The sequence below is a fragment of the Anser cygnoides genome, chromosome 5 (genome assembly GCF_040182565.1).
Source record: "Anser cygnoides isolate HZ-2024a breed goose chromosome 5, Taihu_goose_T2T_genome, whole genome shotgun sequence".
NCBI lineage: Eukaryota > Metazoa > Chordata > Aves > Anseriformes > Anatidae > Anser > Anser cygnoides.
In genome coordinates this window covers 21,713,523-21,737,047 of record NC_089877.1, presented here as the reverse complement: position 1 = coordinate 21,737,047, position 23,525 = coordinate 21,713,523, and the positions used below count along the sequence as shown (strand labels likewise).

Sequence of the window (23,525 nt, the reverse complement as noted above, 5' to 3'; positions counted from 1 at the left end):
AAATGCACAGTGAAAAAATGTGCTGAAATTCTGATGTGTAGACAAGCAATAGTTAAGCCTGTTTAAGCATCGTCAGTTCCTCAGATTTCCTATTTCTGGTGTGTGGTTTTATTTTTTTATATATTTTTTTGTCTTAACCATAAAGACCAATCTTTGATTGGGCCAAATTCTGAGACTTGGCATGGATGAACTCTACCGGTAAACTTGCATGGGCATGTGTTTGAGGTAGAGTGCCAGGATTTGCTCTTTACTAAACTAGGTATGCATGACAACATTTTGGGTTTGGGTCAAACTAGGAACGTTTTTCTAAGAGTTTCATAAAGCGCTTGTGTTGGATTCTTGCACAAAGAAAATCACATATTCTTCTGAAGTAGAGGTGAGACCAAAATGACATTCAAGGGTGAAAAATCCTGTCATGTAACCTCTTGACAGATGAAAAGAAAACTACAAAGCAGCAAAAACAACAGCCAGTAAAATATGCCATGTAGCTAGGCTTTCTCATCACACACACACAAAAAGTGGAGAAAAAAAAAACAAAACACAAATACACAGCTTGGAATATAGGTCTGAGATTGTAAACCTATTTGGATGACAGTATGATTCAACATAAAAATGTTACAGATGTTCTTCTGCTCCCTGGTAACATTGAAAGCGTTCTTGAGCAAATGAGAACTGGAGATGTTAAAAAGCCACATGAAGATGCAGTAGCAAAAATGGAGGTCTCTGCTTCCACAGAGTCTGCGAGATGAATGAAGTGTGGTGTGGTAGCGGTGATACTCTGAGCACAGCACAGGGACTAAATGTCTTGAGTCCCTGCTTTTGCGTTGGTCTGTGAAAGAAGTGAGTCCCTGTGGGCCTTCTGCTGGCACGGCTCACCTTCTGTTCCAGCCTGGCTCTTCTGCACTGACTGGGGAGTAGTGGAGGGCCTGGAGCCCTTCACTCCTTTCAGCCATCTGGTGCTATGGGGAGCTTATCAAGAAAGCTAGAAGACCGTTGTAGGACTCGTGCAGGAATGAGCGACCTCAGAGTGTTAACTAACGTGGTCAAGAGACACTTAAAGAGCAGCAGCATGGCTAGTTTCTCTGACTTTTTAAAACACTTCTACTACTAGTAGGGTCTTCTAGATTACAGATGGGCATCTTGTTAAAATGTCACTGAAATTACTCAATCTGTTGGTTAGAAGATGCGCTCACAAAACCTGTATCATGATGTATATGACAAGGCAAACCTCTAGACTTTTAGTTCAGAGCACTATAAGAGAAATCCAAATGTCATCATGGAGACAGTGATCATCAGTGGAATCTCTTGCTCCCGTAAGACCCGGCCTGTGCTGAGACTCTTGCAGGTGGCACCTGTCACAGCAGAGAGCAGAGGTGATGTCAGTGTCCTTCCTGTTGTACAGCAATCTGTACACACAACCACACACATAGGACCCTGGAAATACCTGTAAGCACCCGTAATGCCCAACAGGAAAAGACAAGATCTGCACGTGCAGAATTTAGTAGATTATTTCATTGAGGGAGGCAATGATAATTGTAGAATGAAGCACGAGGAAGTAAAAACACAGATTTGTATTCTTATTTTCTCAGCAAAGAAACACGTATCATCTTATTTCAATTGTAGTTATAACAAGTATGTATGTTAACGATTAGTTTCTATAGTGGTCTTAATAAATACACTGGTTTCTCTAGTGATCTGTAGTAAAGCAAACTGCTTCTGTATATTTTGAGGCCATATTGTAATGTGCAGGTCACTTCAGTATAATGCACATTGCATATTATGCATATATTGATGCATATTAAAATATTGGTGTTGGGAAACGGGGACAGTTTTCTTGTTGGCTATAATATAGGGAACCCCATTTAGAAAATGAACTTAAGTGAAGCAGAAGTGAAGTGGGTACTGTACATATGTTTCCCTCAGCAGAAGTACTTGGCATGCTTGCGTTTTTCAAAAGACAAAATCATGTTTGTCTTCCTTCAGTGTGCACACATTCCTGGAGATGGGGGATGGTTTTCTTTCTTTCTCTTTCATTTTCCCCTGGCCCCTAAGTGCAGTTGAGTTTGGATAATTTGTCCACAGCAACTGAAGGATATGTTGCAGGGGAGGGAGGAACAGAGTTTTTATTTATTATTCTAAAAGCTCTTTTTTTTTTTCATGTTAATTCCTTTAAAAATATATAATGGTACGTAGGGGTTACATTACAGGCCTTTTTCACCAACACAAAGTATCTGTACTGGAGTAGCACATGCAAATGAGGCCGAAACAGAGAATCATTGTTTAATAAAATTTGCTGCAGAAAAAGCAAAACTATCTGTGTTTTAAAAAAGAAACAAATAGAAAAAAAATGCATTTTAAGACTTTTTCTTAAAGAGCACTGTGATTGATGAAATATCTTTATATGACAATAATTTTATTTGTTCCCATTAACATCTTCGGCAGATTAACTCTGTAACTACTAGATATCTGCCCTACAAGCATTTAAGTGCACACTTAACTTTGCTCACATGAGTTATCCCACTGAAATGGGACTACTGCCCTAAGCAAAGTAGTTCAGTGTTCAAAGTGGAAACAGCCAGACTCCTTAAAGCAACACTTTAAATACAGTAGAATTAATTCTACTTTTAACTTTTTCGAGTCTTTAATTTAATTTGTTCTTGTTTTAATTACATTAGAAACATTTTGGGTAGCAATAAATACTTCTTAAGTGTTGTTTATCTAGTGATAAAAACAGGAATATACATAATACTGTGCTTCTCGTTGTTATTACATTGTTATTTTTTGCTTGCTTGGTCAAATCTTTTTACATCCTCTTACTCTGAACCATGTGGCCATTGCCATTGACTCTAGAAGTAGTTGTGTTTAGTGACTTTAATATGATAAAGTTTACTATATGGAGATAGCTATTGTTAGAAAGACGTTATACGTGTGCATATACACACACACATGCTTGCTGAAGTCCATGGCAGAACACTCAGAGACCAAATTTAACCAAAGGTACAATTCAGTTTGGCAGGATGAGCTTTCTTTGGATACCATCATGTCTAACTGATTACACTAAATTTCCTTAGTGCATTTGGGAATTTAGAAACATCATTTATGTATGTGCAAGTGTGTGTGTGTATAAACACAAACACCCACACCCACACATATATTACTATTGTGATAACTCTAGTCCTCCATCATCTTACCTATGCTCTGAGTAGCCTGACAGGGAGACATCTGATGTGATAACAGTTGTCCATAGAGTTTGGTACTGCTGTCAGTGCAAACATAGGCTGGAGTGACACCACCTTCCATTTTTCAAGCCAGAGCTTTATTCAAAAGCCTGGCTGGTGCTGCTCTCTCCAACAGTCACTGCAATGTCTGAACGCTCTTTCTTGTTTGAGCAGCTTGCTAAATATTGTAAAAAAGAAAGGGAAAAATGTATACCTCTGCTAAAAATGCCAAATACAAGATGTTTGTGTGACATAGGCTGGGTGGTCTGTTTCAGACAAAGTTAAAACTTGTTCTATATTTGGTAAGGGCTGCCAACATAGCTGATAACCACTAAAGTTGTACTGGTAGGTCTCTTCAGGGAACATGATGCTTATAAGAAAAGTAGTAATTTACTGATATCAATTCAGGCAATTCCTTGGACAGAGAAAGCTGTGCTGGTAAAATGACCATGTCTACATAAAAGCCTTTGGAAGTGACAATAACTTTGACAATAAGAAAAAAAATAATTAAATTCTCTATCATCATAGCTGTCTGTAAAACTTCTGAATATACACCAGACCTCAGAAAAGCATGTGCATTTGAAGGATAAAAACTAGGCTTTGAAGTAAGAAGTACTCAGTGAAGATGAATGGGGTGAGGTCACAACTCTACATGTTTTATTGTTTCAGTCCATCTGACCTGCAGAACAAACAAGGCAGCCAAGTGCTGATTTACAGGGGGAAGGTTATCTTCCTGACCAATAAGGATCAAATGTTTTGTTTTTGAAAAACAAAATCAGATTCTATGGAACATAAAATCCTTGGAACCTGCTGCTGATTTCCTGCCTTCGGGAATTCTTTCTGCAGCTGGCAGAAGCTTAAAACAGTAAAATTGTGCAGTTTAGGAAGCTTTTCACAGCAATATCTTCCTAATGCTAAGTGCGACAGAGTCGTAAAACATACCACAGTGAAAATGAGTTATTTTAGCTGGTTTCGTGTTTAATCTAACAGGCTTTCAAACTAACTAAATCTAATTATCATCATTCTCTTGCACCATTTTTTTAGGTGCAGGTTGGTAAGGGGATGAAAACATGGTAAACTGGCAAATCCAAACATGGACTGCTGAACACTGCAATGTACAGCACTGCTCTGATAGCCTTGGTTGTCTAACAAATATTGTTGTTTTTTTTTGTTTGTTTTGTTTTTTCATAGAGTTTAAAACCTAAGCTACCCCTAGTCAATATCTCAGAGGGAAGGAAAAAAAAAAGAAAGAAAAGAAAGGACTCTAATGAACTTATTCCGTAAAAGTTTTGGAGTATGTAGATCCACAAAGAGCTTTCAACATTAGACATGACTGATTTTCAGAATCCCAAAAAACCTTCTAACCTGCCAAGGAGGGAACATTTCCTTGGCACACGAATTTCTGCCCACAGTTATTTGTGATATCTTAATGCAGCTGCACTGCACAAGGACCTACCTTACAACAAAGCTTGAAGGAGTATGAGGATACAGATTTATCTTAAATGAAGGTCTCATTTTATCAAATATGTTAATTATCATATCACTCTGCTGAATGGTGCATAGCCTGTTTGGAGCAAATCATTCTTTTCCTTATGCCATTTGAGTGTTTTAGTCTGGACATACAGCATTAGGATACCCTTGTGTCTTCCACAGAAATAGTGCCACCAATATCCGTAATTATATAGACACTGAAGGATGGATTTCGAGCTATTTATGCCTCTTGCCAGTAAAATGTGTTGAACACTGCACTGTGGGTTAAAACTCTCCTCATCTGTCTGTGACCCAATTAATTTTTAGTTGTTTAATGCAAAATGAAATAGCATAAGTAGGCTTCTTTTCAGAACAGCTTCTCTTAGAAGACTGGGAACCTGGTTCATCTCTCTTATGCCCAGTCTTACAAACTGTCCCACATCCAAAATCAGTGCCCTAACTATTGAACTGTTGGAGATTATCTTATGATTTGTCTTGAAAGAGATGAGTAGGCTTTAGTTCCTTCTTCAAAGGAGCTCACAGCTGAGAATTCCAGTCAGACATACGTGCCTTCCTCAGCTCACTTAACCTTGGCTGAGTCTTTATGAATCTAAGTCTGCAACCAAGTTGCTTACAACTGTTCATTTGACTACAGCCTCACTTTATCTGCTTGTATTTCAGTAACTTAGTAAGTTTGTTGTGATTTAGATTGCTGTTTGGCATGCAGTCAGTTCTGTATTTGGAAAACAAAACTTGCTCCAAGAAAGCTCGAGAGAGATAGTTGTTGAAAGTTTTGTTTTTTTTTTAAGTGTTTGTTTTTCTGGATACAGTGATCACTGTTCAGCTGTTAAGAAAGTTTAATTTAAACAATTCTACATTAGTTAGCAGTCCTATTGCAAGACTTACTGTATAAGCAAAGTCTTCCCTAAAATGGAAGGCTCTCAATAAATAGAAAAATTAAGAGAAATTAATTTGATCTCAGAGAACAAGCCCCCAAATCAGCAACCACTTCTGTCCTACTTTGAGGATTTTAAGGTGAGTCAGTGCTGTTGGCCATTTGACATATCACATTTCAGTGAGAAGAGTTGTCAAGGTGCTCTTTCTCTCCCACAGGTGTTTCTAGAAGTAACAATACTTGAGGCTACGTGTTCTGAGCCCATAATAGCCCACTGGAAAGCTACAGAAGTCTTAAAAATCAAACTAAGTTTAGCTCAATTATTTATTAGCCCTTTCCCAGAGAACAGTGTCAGCACAGACAATATTTGAAATTCATGTAGTATTTGATTAGACTGATTGATCTTACAGCTGAAGATATTAACATTCATTAGTGTTACTTACTGGTCATTAGTACTGCCTTTATTATCAAGTAAAGAATAAACAGAAATTCTAATAAAAATTCATCAAGTCTAGTGATATCCAGTGCATTAGATCAGTTGTTTTAAGACTGACTGCACAAAAGTTTGTTATAACATTTTTTAAAACCTTTAGCAAAACATTTATATCTTAGCTCTTTTAAACTTAAGCAGGCTAAGAGGTATTCTCATATATCCAACATAATAAACACCTATCAGCATGTTTTTATTAGAACACTTCTGTGTGATTCTGCAGAATGGTTAATGCTTGTTATAAAATGACTAACCACAATTAATCTCTGTTAAAGTAAAGTCAAATTTCTGTATTATATTTTAGTGGCAAATAAGAAAAAAAATAAAAATAAGAAATTATGCAGAATTTAATAGGTTTCATTTTAATTGATCATTTAAATGGTACACAATACATGACAAAAGTAAAAGCCTATTAATGATCATTGTTCCAAAAATGCACTTTACTCCCATTAACTTAGTTATATGATTTCAATGTAAACACTTTTAAAGTAGAGCTGTAAATATTTTTAATCTCTGATATTTATTTTTTACAGGAGTCTCTGAACGTTATTGATGCCAGTTTGATGGATCTAAATGGTCCAAGTGAAGATGCACTAGAATGGGATGAAACTGACATAAGTAATAAGCTGATAAGTGTTCATGAAGATTTAAGTGATCCTGATCAGGAGCTGAAAAAGGATGATCTAAGCCAGAAAACTGCTTCAGGAGAATGTGGTGACAATGACGTGAATGAAGACGAAAGTATCAGTGATCGTGGAAGTCCTCTTTATTGTCCCACCATCACTTCCCCTCCAAATCCTCACATCTATCAGGTCTATAGTCTTCATAATATTGAATTATCAGAAAAAAAACACATGCCTTTCTTGAAAAAAACATCCAAACTCTCCAGTGTAACACAGTCTAACATTTTAAACAAAAGTCTTAGTAAAGACTCTTCATTTTCATCTACCAAATCCTTGCCAGACCTAATAGGGGGGACAACATTGGCAAAAACGTATAACTGTATGTACCAAAGTGGAAACATAAGCAGGCATTCTGAGAGTGAGAGTGGGATAGTGAGTGAATGTGATACAGAAACTACAAATAATTCAGAAATTTTTTTACTAAATGATATTGAAAGCACTCAGAGTAATCCTGAAATTGGGCATGCAGAAACTCAAATGGATGGCATAATTGATGTAATAAAACAAAAAATAAAGCAAGATGAAGAAGACCATGTTAGTCTCTCAGATGATTGCCAGTTGGCACCTTCTGGATGTTGTGGAAGTGAAATTGATGAGGACTTGGACAGCGTTACCGTGTGTAAACCTGTTTGTCTAGAAGAACTGCAAGGAAAACGTGATGTGTTTACATTTTATGATTACTCATATCTTCAAGGCTCCAAATTCAAATTACCAGTGATAATGAAACAATCACAACTTGAAAAGACACACACAGAGGGTGCTTTGTTTCATGGCTTTTGTTTTGATAAAATACCTGGTAAATCTGAACATAAGCCTGGAGAGTCACAACCAGATGGGTTTATTCATGACCATAGTCTGGCAAGTATCCCTGGAGGATCAGATCCCAGTTCTTGCAAGTCTGCAGAAACAGTAAGAAAATTAGCTGTTACAGAGAATACAAGACAGATTTCAACTTTGTCTCGTAGTTCTTCATTAGAATCACTGTCTGTAGTAGGTGATTTGTTCAGCTCAGGTATTTTTAAAAGTGGAGATGGTCTTCAACGAAGCACCTCTTTGGAGAGCTGGCTGACTTCCTACAAAAGCAATGAAGATCTTTTTAGTCATCACGGTTCAGGAGACATAAGTGCAAGTAGTGATTCTGTTGGAGAGCTCAGCAAAAGGACATTAGATCTTTTGAATCGTTTAGAAAATATCCAAAGTCCATTAGATCAAAAGATAAAGCGCAGCATCTCTGATATAACACTCCAAAGTAGCTCTCAAAAAATGTCTTTTACTGGACAGCTGTCTGTAGATATTGCATCCTCAGTCAATGAAGACTCAGCGGCTTCTCTCACTGAACTCAGCAGCAGTGAGGATCTTTCTCTCTGCTCTGAAGACATTGTACTGCATAGAAATAAAATACCAGATTCAAATGCATCATTTAGAAAACATCTTAATAGATCTGTAGCTGATGAGAGCGATGTCAATGTCAGCATGATTGTTAATGTCTCCTGCACTTCTGCTTGTACCGATGATGAAGATGACAGTGATTTGCTTTCAAGTTCCACCCTTACCTTAACTGAGGAAGAGCTAGGTATCAAAGATGAAGATGATGACTCCAGTATAGCAACTGATGAGGATATTTATGAAGAATGCAATTTAATTTCAGGACTTGATTATATAAAAAATGAACTCCAAACTTGGATTAGACCAAAATTTTCTTTGACAAGGGAGAAGAGAAAAAGTAACCTCAGTGATGAAATTCAGCACAGTAAAGAAGTTAGTAATGAGACATCAAAAGCCATGGATACATTGAGCATTGAAACACTTTTGAATGGTTCAGTACAGAAAATATCAGAAAATAATGGCAACAGTAAGAATGTACCACGTGATCATGAAAAAGGGACAAAGGGTCACTTGAGGAAAGATATCTCTCAGGTTGTGAAGGATCAGCTCGTGGATGATATGGAGAATGGCAATGTTGAAAATACTCTTGGCAGTCAAAAGGAAGGGCTTGTGAGAACATCAGCAACTTCCAGAACTCATACATCACTTGATGTTAGAGAAGCTGAAAATGAACGTTGTGTCTGTGAAGCATTTACAGACAGTTCAGATGATTCACGTATGGATGGCAAGGAGACTGCTCTGTTGTCAGATGGATCCAGAAACCCTCCAAAAGAATGTCAAAGTCATCTTCAGTCTGATTGTCATGGTGTTGCTTACTCTCCCGCTAAAAAACCCTGTCTTGAATCTTCCTCAGAAACGAACTGTGTAGACACACAAGCATCCCTACCTGACGGTCAGCAACACAGAATAAGCACTACTGAAAAATATACTGATTGCTGTGCAGCCTTGAAATCTAATGAAGCAGAACACGAGTCCTCAGCCAGTGGTCCTGATTCATGCTGTAACTGTGAATCTGCTGCTTTTGATAAAAGAAACTTGGAAGATGGCTCAGTACACAACTTTGTGATGGAGATAATAGACATGGCATCAACAGCTTTGAAAAGTAAGTCACAACCTGAATGTGAGTCATCTGCTCCAACTTCATTAACACAGATCAAGGAAAAAGTGTTAGAACACTCTCACAGACCCATCCAGCTAAGAAAAGGGGACTTCTATTCTTATCTTTCACTTTCTTCTCATGATAGTGACTGTGGAGAGGTAATCAAATACATAGAGGAAAAGAGCAGCACTCCTGTGCCACTGGACTTCACAGATGAGAGAGAAAATATTGAATGCTTTTTTGAAGCTTGCCCTGAAGAAGAGCGTGTTGAACAGCAGCAATCTGTTTCTAATGGTACTACCGAAGCACGAGTTGAACAGCAGCAACCTATTTCTAACATTATTTCTGAAATACCTCCAGAGTCACCAGGCAAAGTGACTCTAGAGTCAATAGGAAAAGTTAAAACTTCATCAGAAGATAGGCATTTATCTTTTTTATGTGATGATGACATTAATATAAATGTCCCCAATCCTAACAAACAAAATGCATCAAATGATTTGAAAAATGCTGATGATGATTTGATGATTTCAGATTGGAAAACTGAAGGATTGGAAAAGAATTCTCCAGAGCTTAGCAGTAAGAAGAGTACTATAGGAAAATCATGTGGAATCGATGAACCCAAAGGATGTGTCGCTGCTTCTGAAGAGGCTTCAGCCATAGAGTTTCAGTTAAAGCCCAGCCATTCACAGAATAAGGAGGTTTTGCACCAAAACACTAAAACTCTTACTTGTGAGGAAACTCTCCTGACTCTTCATAAGGAAAGACACATTAATATGCACAGATAGAATGTAAACCTCTCCAGGCATATACATTATCCTAAAAACAGGTATGTACTTTACAATATACACGTTGCACTTTTTTTTTTTTCATTTCTTGCTTTTTACTTTTTTTTTTTATTAACAGTTTTATACAGTGAAAAGAGATGAATCACCATCCAGGGTTTGTGTTTTATGGTAGTGCTATATCATTTGTTTTAACTACACTAAAATCCTCTAAAATCCTGAATTACATGCCACTGGTCAACAAACACAGTGAATAGTAGCTGCTCCTTGTCCTTTGGCTTTGCACTGACTGGAGCTGCTCTCTTCTGGAATCTTCAAATCTGTTATTTTGCAGAACTTGGGAATCCTTCAAAAGTAATATTTCTATATCACCTCCTCTTCCTTTATCAACTGAGCTGTGGAACCAGAAACCAGCTCTACTCATTCATCCCCTTCTCCACAGACAGCTGACCTTATGAGGTATTCACATGTGCTTGATGAATCTGAACTTTTGGTTTTACATGGATTTTGAGTGACCAGTGAGTTGGAATTCTAAAATATTTACAGACAATCCATGAAGAATGGCTAAGCAGACTGGAAAATAAGTAGAGAGAGAATGTTATCTCTTGGTGTCAGCTTACCATGACTTATGTTCAGTAAGCCATTATTAGTACTAGGCTAAAAGTTGAGGTTACCAAAATAAGAAATCTTTGCAACATCAGTGAAGAGTATAATGTGAAGGTAATGTAGAACAAAGACCCAAACACCAAAGCAAATGGAAAGTGTTAGCCACACAGCAGTACTGAAAGCTTTGGTTCTCTTTTGTGGTAAACATTTTGAAACAGAAGATGCTTGAACCTAAGTTGAAAATTTGGCTCTGATCTCTTCCAAAGTTTTGGAGTGGTTCAGAACTGGAGTTTCTGACGTCACATGAATGTCTAAAAATAAGCTGTATATTTAACAACAAAAGATCTACAGAGCAACTTCTGGATCAGATCCTATGGAGCTGTTGTTCTGAGTCTCACTAGTTTGGTGAGCCAAAAGCCAACATAGCTGTGCAGTAATACCATTGATCTTTGGAAACACTCATCCAGTAGACCAGACCCAGCATGACAACTCTGAATGCCACTCCAATTCCAAATGCTGCTGCTTATCAGAAGCTGTAGCAAGGGAGTTTCCAATAAGGCATGAGGTTAAGCACTGGAACAGGTCACCCAGGCTAGTTCTAAAATTTCCATCCTTGGAGATTTTCAAAATTAACATGGACGTGTCCTTGAATAATCTGATCTACTTTTGAAGATAGCCTTGCTTTGAGCAGTAGGTTGGACCAGATGACATTCAAATTTCCCTTCCCAACTAAGTTATTCTATGATTCTATGATACTACTAGGAGAAAAGGACATTATTCGTCATTGAAACCACTAGTACACACTTATTGCAACCTGTGTAGCTATAGCAGAGGATCTGAGCCTATTTATACAAAATAGATTGCTTTGCTGCTGTTGGATATTTAACTTCAGCATTTCCTGATTTTGCTGTATTATACTATTATGCTTTGGGATTTTCTTTTGCACACTTTGGTGTTTTACCCACCATTCACATATTCACATATGTATAAATACATCTATCAAAACCTTTAGGTTATGGCAGCAAAAGTCTACACCTTGCCACTATGTCTTTCAGACACAAATCTATTTGAATAGTGCATTACCTTGGAACTGTCATAGCAGCGAGGATATTTCTTGAATGGCTTTGAAATGGGCTTTCCTGACCTGCTGATTGCCAGTTAGGTTAATACCTGGACACATCCAAACAACTGGAGAAGCAAAAGAAATCAACTGGGAATTACAAAACTGATAAATGATACTATATATTCTAGGATTACATTCAAAAGATCATGTGTATACATAGGCTTGTATATGGAAGTTGAGATGATGACTAAAGTATGAGGTTGATAAGTGATGATTATGTAAACATAAACTTTTCCTAAATTACTGTTTTATTAATTTTCTTATATTTTTCCCCACTCATTTAATAATATTAATTTGAAGAAGAATACTTACTGCGTGTGATTTTCTTCTTGTTCATATTCTTTCACTGATGAAGACAATAACATATCTTTTCGCTTCATTGAAAGTACTTTTCCTCTGAGGATCTCAAAATACTGTATAAACTTCCCCTCAATCTTCAGAGCCTCATAGTTACTTACATGGTAGCCAGCTGTGTTTTTCATAAGACTGGGATGAGACAACATGCAGTTAACAAGGCATAAGGACCAAGATTGGACATAGAGGATTTTAATACATGCCCTGCAATGCAATGCAATGGAATGCAGAGCCTGTATACAACAATTTCATAGGATTATATTAAAACTGTAACATTTAACGTAACAAAAATTTAATTTTTGACTCGGTGTTGAAAAATAATTTTAAGGTAACAAAGCCCTTCATACTACATTCCACTTTTTAAATATAAGAAGATACGTTGTTTCTTAACAGATACTTATAGCATTGCTTCCATGGAAATTATGTACTGTATTATTCCCAGCAGTAAAGCTCTAGGATACATATAGTGTGTCTCAGGCACATCAAAAAAGGAATATATGAGCTGCTAGATTTGGTTTCGCTCAAGTCTGAGCTCCCTTCCCCCATTCGCAAGCTTGGTGCTTTAACTTCATCTCTCATGCTATGGGGAATGAATTACAGAAGCAATCTATCCTAATTTGTTAACTTATTCAAATAACAGTTATTATACTTAACTATGCTAAAGATTATCTTTTTGGTGGCAGATTGTTTATTTTTTGATGAGGCTAATTACTGATTTTCTAAAGGTAATTTACATTTATTACTAATACATCTTTTAAAATGTGACAGATAAATGTTGTTCCCATAAGTGTATTATGAAAAAAGTTACTATTTAAAAACACATTATTTAATTTGAAAGATAAATGGCAAACACCATTATTTTTCCTGTAGCACCTGTGCTGTAAGCTCATTTAAATGTGCAATTCCATGTGTAGCTGTAATACTTAGAGAAAAATAATCTATAGTATATGTGTACCTTAAAAGCATACTAAGATTTCAAAGCTGAAAAAAAGCATAGTTTCAAGTGTAGTTTGATTTTATACTATTTTAGTATGTGCTTTGGATGTACGGGAGAGTAAAATAGGAGAATATTTCTGCAAATGTATGTAAGTTGCAATCCTATTATTTATCAGCGTGCTACAAGAAATGACCATTGTGTTAAAATAATAGCAATTCCATAAGAAGGCTCAAAAATATCTGTCAGCACTGACTCGTCTCTCATATGAGCCAACACAGAGTTCTTTAACAGAGGTGCTCATAAAACTAGGCTGATTTTGTTTCTTAAGTAGGGGACAGCTCGAAGGAACTATCTTTCGGTATATGAGTTCATGCAATCTTCTGCTGTCACTGTGACCCATGACTCACCAAAGGGATGGGAATTCTTAGTCACATATTCAATATGTGATCATATTCACATATAGTCACATATTCAATATGTAGAGATCACTACATTGAGGAGGTTTATGTGGTGTGTCTGGAGTCATCTCTAGAAAATATGATATACTTCTGTGTGTTATCTGTTAGTGCTTACAAGTAAGTCACAAAAGCTATTTCCTTCCTTTTGTACAGAATCTGTAATTTAAACTTAGGTATTAACTTAATTTGGAAAAAAATATTTTGTTTGGGCTTAAGAAAAATAAATCTGACAGTGCTGCAACGTTGGCCAGAATGTCCCGCCACTTACAATACCCAGAGAAGCCCAGGAGAGAGGGATGGCTCTATGGCTGATGCTCAGGACTGGTACTCAGAAGGCCTGGCTCTTATTTCCTGCTCAGCAATGGATGTTATGTATGACTTATTCCTTCCCTGCCTCAGTTTTGTTAGCAGCAAAATAATGAGAATAATGATTGATGGGACCTGTGAAACATGATTCATTCACTGAAAAGTGTTTTGAGATCCACAGATAAAGCATGATACAGAAATGCAAAGTACTGTTAGTTAATTATTCATTACAGGAGAGAAATAATATAGAGGTTTACAGAATAACTAGTATGTAATAATTTACTTTTAGAAAATGGAACTACAAGAGTAATATAAATTTTTGCTTATTTTTTTTCTTACAATTTTTATAGGGAGATGGATAGAACAATGTTTCTTTATAGAATTTAAAATGCTCTGACTTTTTAGCTCCTTACTGTCGTAGCTGACTTCTTTAAAAGAATTAAATAAATAGATAATCTTTTATTATCTGTGAATTACATATTTTTTGAAAAACCTGACATAATCCATCAGTGAGACTTTTCTTACTATAGATACATAAAACTCCTGCCAGAGTTGTAGAAACATTTTGATACGATCTTCCCCTTTATTCACATCAGTTCTTCCCTAATTTCTAAACAAACTGTTGGGCTTTTCATTCTTTTCCTGTAAGTATATTTCTTCTGTAACTGGGGGGGGGGGGGGGGGGGGGGGGGGGGGGGGACACGACACACAACACTAGTTACAGCAAATAAGATCAAAGGAGAAGGTAACTGGATAGATCCAGATACTCCTGCTTAATTTGGAAGGCACATAATGCATGTCTGGAGTGCCTCCTAGGAAATGCCTACAAGATGTACTTTGCACTAATCTTTGAGCTGTATTCTGACAGTTATTTCTTCATAATCCTCATCATAAGCCTGTGCTTTTTGATGAATAGTTTAACCCTAAACTCCAAGCTGGATAATTCTATAGTATGAAAATTTAACTCATTGCTGGTACTAGAAGTGTCTAAATAGCTATTTACGATTTAAAATGACAGTGATGACACTGACAGTTCTATTCATGGACCACTTCTGTGACAATCTGTTCCTTCTCTCTTGAAATCTCATTTTATATGTTTACATAAATATTAAACTAAGTGACGGGTAGATCTTTTTGTTGTTTGCCTTTTAAAAACCCCTATGTTTTCATTGATCGGTGCACCTTTGAGTGCACTGAAGGTAAGTTTGCAGGTAAGGATGAGGACAGGATCCAGGGAAAAGGTCAGATTTGATGACTTCCATTGTTTCTTTAGAAACAAAGTCTTTACAAAAATCAATGAGTTTTCTACATCAAAACAATTTTTACACTACCTTGTACCTCAGGCTGTTAAAAGTAATTGTTTGCCTACTGTATGCTTCTGCGTTAAAGGCTCTGGCATGTGATCATTTAATGAGTATCTATGGTTGTTCTGGAAGAGCTATGTTTTGCAAATAAAACTGCATTTTCTGTAACCTGCTATTACTTTTTTGTTTCCTTTTAGAAACTTGGCTGCAATTCAGGTGCAGGTTCATCCTGTAAACCCTGGGATGACCTCCAATTCCATTGTATCACTGCCTTTCATTACACTGACTCCCAAGATAAATTTTCTTTCCAAATGTGATTTGTCCATGTTGGCTTTGTGATCAGGCTGCATATGCTAGTCCTATTTCAGTGATCATCTGGTATGGTAGCAAAGCCATTTGCTTTCTCGGATTCCTCTCCCAAGCTACCTCTAATGATCTGCCCTTCCTAAATTGGATGCTCCTGTACTGCTTACTTACCACTGGGTTCTGTTCCTTAAAGTTTTGAAGTTCCACAGATTTCATGATTGGTCTGGTTTATCTTTTCAGAATTGTACCTGCCAGTACTCCTCTATTTTATGTATCAAATTTAATATTTATGTGTATAATGCATAAGTTTATTGAAACTATTTTATGTTTAAAGTGACAATTTTGTTGGATTGCAGCAAAAAGAAGTCATTAGCTCTCCTTAATCAATACATCTAAAAATTAAACAATTAAACAAAATACCATTTTATTTATTTCATTTTAAAATTTAATCTATGCAACACTTCAAGAAACAACTGCATGGTGTTGTATATTAGGAACTGTTGACATTCTACGGAATTAAGTACAACATTTTGGTTTTTTTTATGCTTCTTGAGGTGGTAATGAGAAAAAAAGTTTTTAAAAATGTGTGCCTTGCTGTATTTCTTATACCATTTATTAAAAAGCTGCTTTCACAGTAAAATTATGTTGGTTTGAAAGGAGAAAATAGCAAGGTTAAGATGTGTGAATAATTTCTGTATATATGTATACCCAAGTGCAAACATTGATGTATAATGACAGTATAAAATGCTTTCATGTTTGTGATGTCCAGTGATGTGGAAAATATAAGCCTTAAAAACATTAGATTGCATGGTAATTAGAATTGGCATAATAAACATAGTTTATTGGGGAAAAAAAAATAAAGCAGAACTGGTGATCTGTTTTACCCGCGTACCAAGAACAGAATGCTGCATCAAAGTACAGAGGAGTACCTTTTTGTTTGCAAATATTTCCTAGACAGATGCAATTCCATAGCTGGTGAAGGCTTGCGTTACCGGGCTCAGAGGTAAAGATCCTTTTCCTTAAAGATTCTGCAGGTCTCCTAGATCAGATAAAGAGACACAAATATTTAGTAGATTAAGCTAGTACACTGCCAACAGTAGTTAACAGTGGTCAAGCATGCTTTTATATCAGATCTCCCCCCCCCCCCCTTTTAAAATTGCTAACAGCTGGATTTGGGGTTGTAAATTGTTCTCTGACTCTTAAAATTTGATTCATTTTCTTAATGATATTGAATAAGCTTTTTATACATTAATATATATTAATATATAACTAGATATTAATATATTATTAATATATATATTAATATATAGTTTATATTACAGTTATATTATTTACAGTTTATTGTTTAAATAACTTAGACTGTACTTTTTAAAGGTTTTTATCTTGCGCTAAAACCATAGTGGGTGACTAAAAAGCAAGCCAGACCTACCTCTGCAAACATTATATTCATCTCCTGAAAACACTGTTGTGAAGGGATGGCAGGAAAGTATTAAGGCATGAAATACTCTCCCATACCATCTTTTATATATATATATTTTTTCCATTTATACAAATGCTTTTGCAAAAAGCTTCAGTGTTCTACTACCTTTAAAAAATGTGTTCCAGTTTGAGAAGCTTAGCTAGTAGCTTAGAGGAACTATACCAACCACATGATATATTCATATAAAACTGAAGTAACAAGTGTTTAAAATAAAACCTTGTGTTTTTCAAATTATTAACAGCTTCCTATTACTGCAAGAAACAAGTCATTTATCTCTCAATTTAAATTTCCACTACATAGCTTTGATGTGGGTAGGGCAGCAACTCCTAGCTTAAAGAAGAACATTAATAATAAGAAGCAATTTTTAAGAGAACCTTTCAAATCAGTAATGTTTTCTGCTCTTGCATATCTTGTAACATGTATATATCTGTTAGGTTGAACCTAGAATTATCTAAAATATATAACTGTATAGCTAAAGGTCACTGTAATATATTTTAACTATTTTTAAAATTATATAGAAAGTAATTCAGAATATAACTCCTAAGTTTAGTAAAATATTTATAGTGTCAATTATTTTAATTTATGAGTTATTTGTAAAATGGTCTTGACATGGGAATTGAGTTTGGGATCATTCTTTTTTTGTCTCTAGCTTTTTCTGTTTTATGTTGTATTTTCTTAAACTTACTTTGTCTATAGTCAGACCTTACTCTATGATGACAGAAAAACTAATAGATCGGAGGCTTTTCAGATCTGTCACTTCACTCAACAGACTGTGCAAAACTCCATCAATTACTTGTTCTGTTCTATTAGACCATTTGCCACAAATTCCATTTTTTTCCTAGGGGAAAATAGTAGTACTTGTCATATCAATAAGCCACATACTCATCGTACAATATCTGGAGTATTATATGGTCACAACTCAAATTTCAGTGGTTCCTTGCTGAGATCTGCTGAACATTTTAATTTAACTAGTATTCCCATGTCTATATTATTTGGTCTCGTGAGATAAAGTCATCATTTATATGACTCTGATGCAAGACCCGTCATCATTATCAACTACTTTTTCTGGCATGGTTATAAGCATCTAAGCATCACCTTTTTTTTTCTTTTTTTTCTTCTCAGAATATATTAGATTCTGATGTCAATAAAATTGATTTCTAAATGAAAAGAAAACTCCAACATACACTATACGGGATTTGTTTGTGTCTTAGTATAAGTCCTATGCTTATGGACAAGTTGTGCATAGAACTTACATGAAGTTCTAGTGCTAACTCTCTAAGGAAAAAATATTGGAATAGTGTAAAATTAATGTTGATACACCAATATACCCTCTAAGTTCAGCCCATTCCCATATAGATCCTGTTCACTTCTTATGAAATTCTCTTGTGGTGCAGAAGCATGCTACAAGCTTTCTGCAGCATTTATCCCCACCTAAAGCTCCATAGGCTGCTTTTTATTCTGCACGCTCCCTGGCTCATGCTTGAACAACATCTGCAATGTGTGAGGGGGCCATTTGACAGCAATGGCCCTGACACGTGGATCTCCCTTTCCGGCCTGCTTCACATTCCTTCCAAAGAGAGCCAGAGCTCTCCAGCTCTAAGCAAAGGGAATGCATGCTAACACTAGTGGCAAAGCATATGCCTGAGACTGTGATTTAAAAGGTGTTTTGTAATCACAGTAGTTTTATGTATGGATAGCCTTGTGAACCACTTAACAGTTTGCCTTTTTCCAAAGGTAAGTCATAGACTATTTTACAGAACAGTGCCTCTGCATCTTTGTTATAATATGAGAAATTTAGGTGGCATCTCTACACCCATGGGGTAGATTGTGCTCTTCATTGTGTATTTGTGTACGCATAAGCAAACAAATACATGCACACCAGCAAAGATGCTGAAATTGTTTCTATTTGTTTCACAATAAACAGTTTCTGGAATGCTTGAAATGAACGGTTTGAGACATATGGTATCTCAGCCATCCTCCTTCAGAATGGTGAAGGGATTCGTGGATGTTGTAACCCCAAGTCCCGTGTCCCATGTTTTAGAATTTCATTCAAATTTTCCTGTGTTGAGTAAAACAATATATTTTGACAAAAATGTGCCTGGTATTAGGGCTCTTAAAATGTTTATTATTTATTTATGTATTTATTTTTGCTTGAAGACATCAAGAACAATGTTGATTGTGAAGGTTTCTGTTCTGCAGAGCACAGTAAAGAGTTATTAATGTTTAGGCCAGACCATACTCATGCTTGGCTCAAGAGGATTAACGGGGATGTCAGTTTCTTAGCCAAGTCAATCTCCTTCACTGACAAGTTTCTACAAACTTATTCCTAATAATAGCATCACTTGGAGAGGGATTTTGGCCAGCAAATGACATCTGATCTATTGCCTTCAGTGCTATGCTTCTAACTTTTTAGACTCACCCAGTCCCTTATACCTTTTCTATCAACCCCAATTGCTTACATTTTTCATGTGACTACTGTTTGCTCAGTAAATGCATGCTCATCCCTGATTTTAGAAAGGTTTTTAAGGACTAGATCATAAATGAACTTGGTGTCACTTAGGTTTGTGCACTGGCTGAATTCTAAGTGCCTCAGTGCTTTAAAAATGTAATTTCCAATGCAATAGCAAGTAGTGCTGCTTTATTTCTGGGGTGTGGAGAAATAAGCTGAGTTAAAAGTGGAGTTAGAATTTTGTAGGTCAGTAATTATAGTGTACAAACATTACTGGGATAATATAGTTATTGATAAACTAATCATTAAAAATACAAGAAGCACAGAACTACATCATACTTGATATGGCATGGAAAAGAACACTTAGAGAAGTAAATGATTTTACTTCTGCCTTGTATTGAGCTCATATCTCTGTGACATTCTAGGAATGTGAAAGGAAATGAAAATAGTTTTAAAAACACGTGCAATTTTAAAAAGATTTTTCTCTTCCTTGTAATTACTATGAGGATGTTTTAAATGCAGTGAGGATCCAGGTGTAGCATTTGCCAAAGAAACATTAGGAGAGTGACAGGGAAAGGGAAACATATTTGACAAGGTTTCAAGCAGTAGTGGAAAAACACAAACCATTCTTGATGCACTTCATTTACAGCATGATAAAAATCAGACTCTGGAAGCACTGATACAGAGTATCAACCATCTACTCCACATCTGTCCTTTTTTTTTTTTTTTTTTCCGGGGGAGATAAATGCTGCTAAAAATAACATGCCCTCAAGTGATGTGGTATGGTAATTTCTCGTACAGGATACAGAATATGTACCTGAACTTCTGCTTTATAGCTCTGGAATCAAAAGTCTGATTACAGAACTGTCTTTAGATGGCATGGGTTTTGTTTCATCTTTGTAAGGAACAGGACCAAATTTGGGCTAAGAAACATCTGTCTCTGACAAGCTCAAAAATGAAGTTGCAGCAAGTAGACTTAAAATATTATAGATTGGCAGACAAAACAAACAAACAAACAACAACAACAAAATCCTTCTGTAAATCTAATGGTCCCTTGTCAGTAGTTTAATCAAAAAATACTTTAAGCTTCTAAGCTTTGTTGCATTATGGTATTTCAATTAGCTGATCATTATTTATCCTGACACACTGATGCCAGACAGATCTATGTCTCTGTAGTGTTTGGTTTACTTACCTCAAAGTAGGGCCTTTCAAAGTGCCAAAAAGATTATGGAAATGTCTTTTCAGTGGTTAAAACTGGTAAGAACCAAAGGAAATCCCACAGCTCTGTTAGGCTGCTGAGCATGTGTGCCAGCCCAGCTGATCAACAATGGTTTTGGTCATATTTTTTTGGAGGCAAAGTCTTTAGCAAGCTTTTCATACACATGAAGTTCTATTTTCCACTATTAATATGACTACTAAAGAAATCTTCCTCTGTAATAGGATTTCTCTATAAATGAAAACACAAATGTTTCTCAGGCCTGTTGCTGTTCATTTTACACATTCCTGCATTTCTTACTCTATTATATATACATATATATATTTATATATATAAAATGCTTATACCACGTTGATAATCTTTCCTTGGAACTATTGAGTCTGGAACTGGTCTTCTGAGCCAAACAGTTCTCTGCCTGTACCTTTTCTTCTTGCACAATTCAGCAACCAAAGAAAGCATTTGCAACTTACAGATGTCGCAGAGGGAGTCAGAAAGCTGCAGGCAATTTAGAGGCACCATTTTGAAAGGTATGCAAGTGGAAGGCAGAAAAATCAGGGGTTGGAGTGAAGAGAAGGTAACTGGTAGATATGTAATGGCTGCAGCTGGGCCAGCGAGACTGGAGGGAGAATTTGTATCTGCAAATATCATGCTGGCTGAGAAGAAGAGACAAACAGAAGATGAGGTGGAGCTTCAAGGATGGTTGATGGGAACTAGCTCTGGTTAAAATATTTGTAGAATGATAGGAGCATACAGTATATTGAAACAGATTTATCTCTACTGCTAGACTTGTTATTGCAAACTGTAAAGTGATGCTATTCATGTATACTCATTTTTCTGAATCTGCTGTTCAGTATGCCAAGCATATCAATCAGATGTACCATTGTCAGTTAATTAACATTTGATTGCATTAAACATAGGGTGTTGAAGAGGAGGTTTCTTCTCTGAGGGGGAGGGGTATCTATGAGTGAGTTCTTTGCAGGGGAGGGACGTGTTCTTAATAATTATCCTCAATTTTGAATGAAGTCAAACTGCAGTCTGTACATATCTCTGTCCCACTTGCCTACAGTAAGAGAGGAAGATAAATTAAGTGTATCAGCACCTTAGTCCTGAGTCTTATATCCTACATACTGGCTTTTCGTATGTAGAACAACATACAGAAATGTAAAGCTCACTGTATTAGGTAAGTGTAGAACTGAGGTGTGTGAGGAAAGAGAAGAGAGAAGAGAAGAGAAGAAAAGAGAAAAGAGAAAAGAGAAGAGAAGAGAAAAGAGAAGAGAAGAGAAGAGAAGAGAAGAGAAGAGAAGAGAAGAGAAGAGAAGAGAAGAGAAGAGAAGAGAAGAGAAGAGAATGGAAAAAAGAGAAAAGAGAAAAAAGAAAAGAGAAAAAAAAAAGGAAAAAGAACAAAACAAAAATGAGAAAGAAAAAGAAGAAAAGAAAGGAAGAAGGAGGGGGAAGAGGGAAAATTGAGTTATGTCTGCAGTATGTATCTATGATTATTTGATAGCATTTTGTAACGTAACAGACATGATAGTATTCAAAATAATGAATGGTTTATTTAAGACAAATCTGTCTTTCTTCTCCCAGCCACATAATACCAAGTCACTCACAAAAATGGACTGGTGGTGAATTTAGACATGATGGAAGGAGATACTGTACTCCTTTACATGATATATAATTAATCTGTGGAATTTCATTTCTACAAAAAAATTACTGAGTCAAACAGCTTAGTGGGATTGTGAAGGAGTCTAAATATAGAATGGACAGCTGTGTTAAGATAGCAGGTTAGTTCAAACTAATGACAGTGGAGAGCAAACTTCAATTCTCCATGCTGAAAGCTGTTGTCCACTGAAAGAACGGGAAATTTTCCAAATCCTACACAAAAATGGCCAAAGCAAGATTTCTGACTTTCTCGGAGGTGATTAGAAATGGGCCACTGACAGACAGAAGAAACATTAAGAAGCATAGAAAATGCCTTTGTTTCTTTTCCTTCCTCTTCTTTCTCCTGTTGAGAATGAAGATGTGATCTGTCAGAAACAAATTATTCCAATTACTTGACAAGCTATTGTGCTGTGGCTTAAGAAATTTCAAATATGATTTTGTGGATAACTGTAACGATTTTTCCATATGCCATATGTAACATATACATGGTTACCTAGGAGTTAACTGTGATAAATTATATTTCAATAAAGAAAACACTTATATTTCAGGCCAGTTGGGTAACAATATTGCAGAAGAATAACCCTTCTTTAATCATATACTTTGATGGAGGAATGCTCATAAGCACATCAGCACAACTCAATTCTTTGTACGAGGACTGACATCTTAAACTGCTCTAAACAATGAATCACCTTGTCAAATAAAGTGTGAAATGGAAAACCTGTTTTCAAACTCATCTGATATAATGACATTTACAACAACATGTTTGAGGTGATAAACCGACAATAATAATTATATTTCTCTTAGACTTCCATTGTATTTCAAAAGTTTTATGCAATCTTATGCTTTTTTTTTCTTTATTCAAGAAAAATTTATACCAGGACTTTTATGTTATGGGTCTTTAAAACAAGCCAGCAGGCAACTGCCTTTTGTATGCAACTGGAACTCTTAATTTTAACATTTTCTTAGAAGAAACTGTAGTTTCAATTGCAAGCCAAACATATATCTACCTGAAGATTCAGTTCTTTTAGAATAAGATACACATTAAAATGATTTTCTTGTGGGCTTTCAATGGTGATCAATACTATTTATCTTTCTTGATCCTTATCACCATGGTAAACATAATAATGAAATATCTCTGCACATATTTCTTAAGCTTAGTCAAATTGAAAAGGCTATATGAAGAAAGCCCTTGTTAATCCTAGAAATCTACCCTTGGCATTTTATCATATGCTCATGAGGTTTGTGGAAGGATAAAAACAAAAACATTTTCAGGAACATCCTTCCAGTTGCTCCTGCCGCTACCA

General features: G+C 36.0%; 1 protein-coding gene across 11 annotated transcripts in view; it reads left to right on the top strand.

Annotated features, from left to right (window-relative positions):
- The window catches only part of AKAP6 (A-kinase anchoring protein 6), a 283,028-nt gene extending 260,260 nt beyond the window's left edge, over positions 1 to 22,768 (top strand). For 9 of the 11 annotated variants that reach the window (XM_066998060.1, XM_048058598.2, XM_066998061.1 and 6 more), the window contains 2 exons: positions 6,607 to 10,067; positions 15,309 to 22,768. In XM_066998060.1, the coding sequence (XP_066854161.1) occupies positions 6,607 to 10,026 (3,420 nt within the window). In that variant the 3' untranslated portion in view covers positions 10,027 to 10,067; positions 15,309 to 22,768. Of the gene's footprint in view, positions 1 to 6,606; positions 10,068 to 11,684; positions 14,493 to 15,308 lie in introns of those variants that run through there. The other 2 variants (XM_066998067.1, XM_066998065.1) reach the window with 2 other exon arrangements.
- Positions 22,769 to 23,525: the final 757 nt, after the last annotated feature.